The sequence below is a fragment of the Macadamia integrifolia genome, chromosome 5, assembly GCF_013358625.1.
Source record: "Macadamia integrifolia cultivar HAES 741 chromosome 5, SCU_Mint_v3, whole genome shotgun sequence".
Classification (NCBI taxonomy): domain Eukaryota; kingdom Viridiplantae; phylum Streptophyta; class Magnoliopsida; order Proteales; family Proteaceae; genus Macadamia; species Macadamia integrifolia.
The window spans coordinates 14811573-14817243 of record NC_056561.1 but is presented as its reverse complement, the minus strand read 5'-3'; the positions used below and the strand labels follow the sequence as shown (position 1 = coordinate 14817243).

At 39.1% G+C, this 5671-nt stretch overlaps 1 protein-coding gene across 1 annotated transcript; it reads left to right on the top strand.

Moving 5' to 3' along the window:
• Positions 1-2117: 2117 nt before the first annotated feature.
• On the top strand, positions 2118-4969 carry LOC122078386 (3-ketoacyl-CoA synthase 6-like). Its single transcript, XM_042644355.1, has 2 exons — positions 2118-3201; positions 4023-4969. Exons 1-2 carry the CDS (start codon positions 2290-2292, stop codon positions 4599-4601), a joined length of 1491 nt encoding a protein of 496 aa, XP_042500289.1. The 5' UTR covers positions 2118-2289; the 3' UTR covers positions 4602-4969.
• The last annotated feature ends 702 nt before the right edge of the window (positions 4970-5671 follow it).

Below are 5671 nucleotides of genomic sequence, written 5' to 3'. Positions count from 1 at the left end.
TTTAGTGAAAGAAAAAAAAAATCATCACTTAAATACTTAATGACCTAATTGACATTTCTTCTTTACATATGACACCAAGGATTTTTTTTCCCTTAATTTAAAAAGAAAAAAAATGTAAGAAATATCCAACATGTGAACCCCATAGGGAAGTTTTCAAAAAGAAAAATTATCTCTTCTTCCACTTTTTAATGTAACCAATAAATTTCATGAATAGATAATTGTTACATTAAATACATTATTGGAAGGTAGTTCCCCTGCACCCATGATGAAGAGAAAATTATCTCTTCTTCCACTTTTTAATGTAACCAATAAATTTCATGAATAGATAATTGTTACATTAAATACATTATTGGAAGGTAGTTCCCCTGCACCCATGATGAAGAGAAAATTATCTCTTCTTCCACTTTTTAATGTAACCAATAAATTTCATGAATAGATAATTGTTACATTAAATACATTATTGGAAGGTAGTTCCCCTGCACCCATGATGAAGGGAGAATCTCTTGCGAAAGGTTTACGTGTCTTGGAATGAGCATCGGGTAGAGTGGAGAAGTCATTATTGAACTTCTAAAGTATGAGAAAAGTAATTATGACCACCCTAGATAAGTGTGGAGACAAATTCTCTTCAAACATTTATAATAGATTTAGCCGAACTTATTAAATTGGGGTAGGACTAAATTTGTTATTGTTGTTGCAGCATTAGGTATGATAAATTCATAACCAATCACTAAATCTAGTGGTCCGAGGGAGTTCTCAACCCCTCCTCCCATCTCTTTTAAGGCTACTTCAATCCCGCTAAGTTATTTCTTCTTTTATTGAGTGAGATTCCCCCAGTGCTGTCTATGAACATTGTTATTCACAGTGTATCTCTGGGGAGATGGTACAATTCAATGACTAATGTACAGGTGCCAATCTTAGCATTTCATGCTCTGCCCCACAAAAGTGTACAAAAAATGACTGATGTTTTGACACATGCTAAAATCGTGCTCAACTCCATCCAAGTTCACAATGACAACTAGGGGTCTAAGTCTGACCTGACAAACCCTAGTCCACTCGAAAATTAACCTGGGTTCAGGCTAGACTGAGCATAAACTGAGGCCTGGGGCTGGTCCTGGCCCGTGTATGTGATATCCAAGCCAAAACTGAGCCCGGAGACTTTAGGTTGAGCGAAGTTTCACAGCCCAGTTGCACCATGGATCTGACTCCTCTATGGCACAGCAAAGGTGGCAGACATTAATACATGGGCATTTGCCTCGAGATGCTTAAGTCCTCGGATGTGCAAAAAACCTGATTCAGATAGATTGATCTTCTCCAATATTTGGTGGCTGGAGAAAGATCAGGCACACACAAAATAGGAGAGAGTGAAACCCTTTGTTTTTCTATGGAAAAATCGTTTACAATTGTCGCACTGGTACAATAAATATTGAGGATTAAGAGCCCCTTAAAATGCATACCCAAATACTCCTAACCATCTAATACTCAATCACATCACTATTTACTGCAAGGATGTTGAACTCTATTTTCCTATTCTATTTTGAGTCCGATTGGTCCCTCACCAGAATCAATTCCGTAATTGCAACCTCTTTGTCGCAAAGTCTGGTCAGAAATAATTGTAGGAAAACCTTATGAAAATGTTTTTGGGAATAAGAGAAAGTTTAGGAACTTTTCTTTCCACAGAATTATTGACACTTGGGCTGATCTAATAAGAAGATGGAAAGAAATGAATGGACACGTACAACATATGGTATCCCTTTCAGTTGACACTTGTCAAGAAATCACTCGCAGTGTTGTTGGTCACAAACTAAAACCAACGCCCTCTTTTTAATTCCAACCCCACCCGGCCATCCCATCCCTTTTTATTGTGAGTCTAGTATTACAAGTCAGAATCAGAAAGGCCCAGAAATTTAATATCAGAAAATAATGAGATAAACGTAGAAAGGAAAGATTTGGTTGCTGTATTAACTACTAAGAGATAATAATTTGGCAGTGTATAGGGTTTGGGAAGGCCAATGTCCAGCTAAGAATAGCGTTGGGTGACGTGAAAGCTTCATTTAATCTCTTCATCTGACTCCATTCATTGTTCGCACGGCAGCCTTTATATCCCACCCTCCCACTGTCCAACCACAAAACAACCCATTACCGCATTCACCTCTTTCCCTCTCTCTGTCTCTGTCTCTTTGGCACTCTGTGTCTTCTCTGTTGAGCATCAACAAGAAAGAAGAAGCAGAGAGTCTGATCTTCCATAGCACAAGAAACAAGGCTGTGAGTGCGAAGCACAAGCTAGCAAAGATGCCACCAACATTGCCAAACTTCTCCAACTCAGTGAAGCTCAAGTATGTGAAACGTGGCTACCAGTGTCTGGTGAACCACCTCCTCACCTTCCTTCTTATCCCTCTCATGGCTGGAATCCTCCTTGAAGTCCTCCGAGTGGGCCCAGAAGAGATCCTCAACCTCTGGTCTTCTCTCCAATTCGATCTTGTCCATGTTCTCTGCTCAGTCTTCCTAATCGTCATCATCGCCACCATTTATTTCATGTCCAGACCTCGACCCATTTACCTTGTCGACTATTCTTGTTTCAAGCCACCTTACACTTGTCGTGTACCTTTTTCCACCTTCATGGAACACTCAAAACTTATCAACAAAGATAACCCCAAAAGCATCGAATTCCAAATGCGGATCCTTGAACGATCCGGGCTCGGAGAGGAAACGTGTCTCCCACCCGCGATCCATTATATCCCTCCAACACCAACCATGGAAGCTGCAAGAACTGAAGCCGAGTTAGTCATCTTTTCTGCCATTGATAATCTCTTCAACAAGACTGGAATCAAGGCGAAAGACATCGATATACTCGTCGTGAATTGCAGCTTGTTCTCGCCGACGCCGTCCTTGTCGGCCATGGTGGTGAACAAGTACAAGATGAGAAGTAACGTGAGAAGCTTCAATTTGTCTGGAATGGGTTGTAGTGCTGGTCTCTTATCTGTTGATCTTGCTCGTGACCTTCTTCAAGTTCACCCTAATTCGTTTGCCTTGGTTGTGAGTACTGAGATAATAACCCCTAACTACTACAGAGGGAACAATAGAGCTATGCTTCTACCCAATTGTTTATTCCGTATGGGGTGCGCCGCAATCCTCCTCTCAAATCGTAGGAAGGACTCGTGGCGCGCCAAGTACCGGCTCGTCCACCTGGTCCGAACCCATAAGGTATAACCCATAACCTAAATTTGTGATTTTTCATTTTTTTTTTTTAATATTTTTGTTAGGAAAAAGGATTGTTTTTATTATCTTTTTGAGAAACGGGAAATATACATGAATGGACAAGGTTTTCTTTCACCGTCGGTGAAGGAAGAGAGGATCCTAATGTGACCCCTCTCTTTTCACATGTTCCTCATCGTGGCCTTAGGGAACCCCCTCCCACATGAATTAAAAAAAAAAATTGTTGCGACCCGCACTAGTAGGAAAAGAAATAGAATCTTGAAAGGTATTTTTAAAAATTATTAAAATTTAAGAGCGTATTTGTGAGGCAAAATTTAGCGGTGGTCTTTGTTCATCATCGAAAAATAGAATTTCGAAGGATACTTTGGAATATATAAAAATCTGAAAAGGTATTTGTAAACTCAAAAGAGAAGTGAGTTATTTTATGTCGTTGGCTACGAGCAGGTTGACTGCAATTGAGTAGCTGTCAAGTTTTTTTCCATATTTATGAACTCAAAGGGGAATTAATTATTTCACTTATTTAGCAATGAGCTTGAATAAGGATTTGGATCCACTCTATGTATATTCACCTAGACAGACATGTAAGGATTCTGACACTTGTCCCTTTTGCTTCCATATATATATATATATATATATTACCCTTTTATAGGAAAGAGGACAAGTATTGAATTTTCACATGTACATAAGGTGAATATATGTAAAAACAAAAAAAAAAAAAATACAGTATTACAGTGGGCTAGATGCCATGTAGTGAAATTCTTTTATCTTTGGTTGATACAATGTATCTCATGCACCTTACGCCAACATAGGGAGCCGATGACAAGGCTTATCGGTGCGTGTATGAGGAGGAGGATCCACAAGGTAAGGTTGGGATTTCTCTTTCGAAGGATCTAATGGCGATCGCCGGAGAAGCGCTGAAGTCGAACATCACGACGATCGGGCCACTGGTGTTGCCGGCATCGGAGCAGCTGCTCTTCCTCTTCACCCTCATCGGAAGGAAGTTATTGGACCCAAAGAGGAAACCTTATATTCCTGATTTCAAGCAGGCATTCGATCACTTCTGCATCCATGCCGGTGGGAGAGCTGTGATTGATGAGTTACAGAAGAACCTGCAACTGTCGGCAGAGCATGTGGAGGCATCAAGAATGGCGTTACACAGGTTTGGAAACACATCGTCATCGTCTCTCTGGTATGAATTGGCATATATTGAGGCTAAAGGGAGGATGAAGAAGGGAGATAGGGTTTGGCAGATAGCGTTTGGAAGCGGGTTTAAGTGTAACAGTGCTGTTTGGAAGTGCAACCGCACCATTAAAGTGCCAACTGATAGTCCCTGGCTTGATTGCATCGACAGGTACCCTGTGCACATCCCTGAAATCGTCAAGCTATAGAGTTTGATTCTTCTAGTGCAGAGAAGATCACTGCACCCACCACTACTCTTCTTTATTAATTTACTGTTCTTCTCATCATAAAACCCATCAAGCCAAGGCTGATAAGGTAAGATACAAGTGTTAAGAGTATCTTTCTTTTCTTCTTATTCCTATTCAATATACATGAGGAGGGCTCACTCTAAAGCCAATGCTGAAGTAGGGGCTTTTGTCATGTGTGTGTGTGTGTTTATGAATGTAAGATGGTTAGGATAGGGTCTTTCTTCTGGATAATTGTAAAACTACTGTTGCTACTACTGTTACAAGTTACAACAGAACCATCCAAGACTCCAAGATGTGATATAAATATTAAGCCAATGTTGAAAAGTAAATTGGGTTTCTTTGACTGAGAAGGAATTTTTTTTTTCTTTGCTAAACTTGAGTAAATGACTGTTTTGGGGTTTTCGACAAGATATGGAGAACAAACATTGCTACATTTAAAGAAAAAAGGAAAAAAAAAAAAAAAAAAAAAGGGGGAGAAGAAGTGAAGGAAGCTTGAAAGGAAGGACAAAATTATCTGCTTCCCAAGTAGGTGCAACTGGTGGTGTTCGCAGCCAAAGAAATACAATCTTGAAAATTATTTTAGAAAATATCAAAAGGTGTATTTATGAAATATAAAGTTGAAGTGAATTATTTCCTCTCTTTGGGTGCGAAAATTATGTAGTATCTAAATTTTGTTCAGGGGGTTGTATCAGACTTAGAGGGGGTGAAATGATTACCTTTTTGTTACCAAAAAAGAAAGAAAAATACTATATTTCCACTCATGAAAGGAAAATTTCTGCTTCTATTGATGATTTCAGGCATTCTCATTGGTCCCCCATTGGTGCAAATTGTGTTACTTTCAGAGAATCTTCTCTAAAATAAAATAAAATAATAATAATAAATTAATTAATTATTTCCGACTGGTGGGTGGGAGGGGTAGAACTGAACCGAGACTGCTAGTTGTATCTCATATGGAACATGCTTGCGGACTTACAGTTATCAATTAATGATTGTTCATACCAAATATATATATATAAAATATTACTATTAAA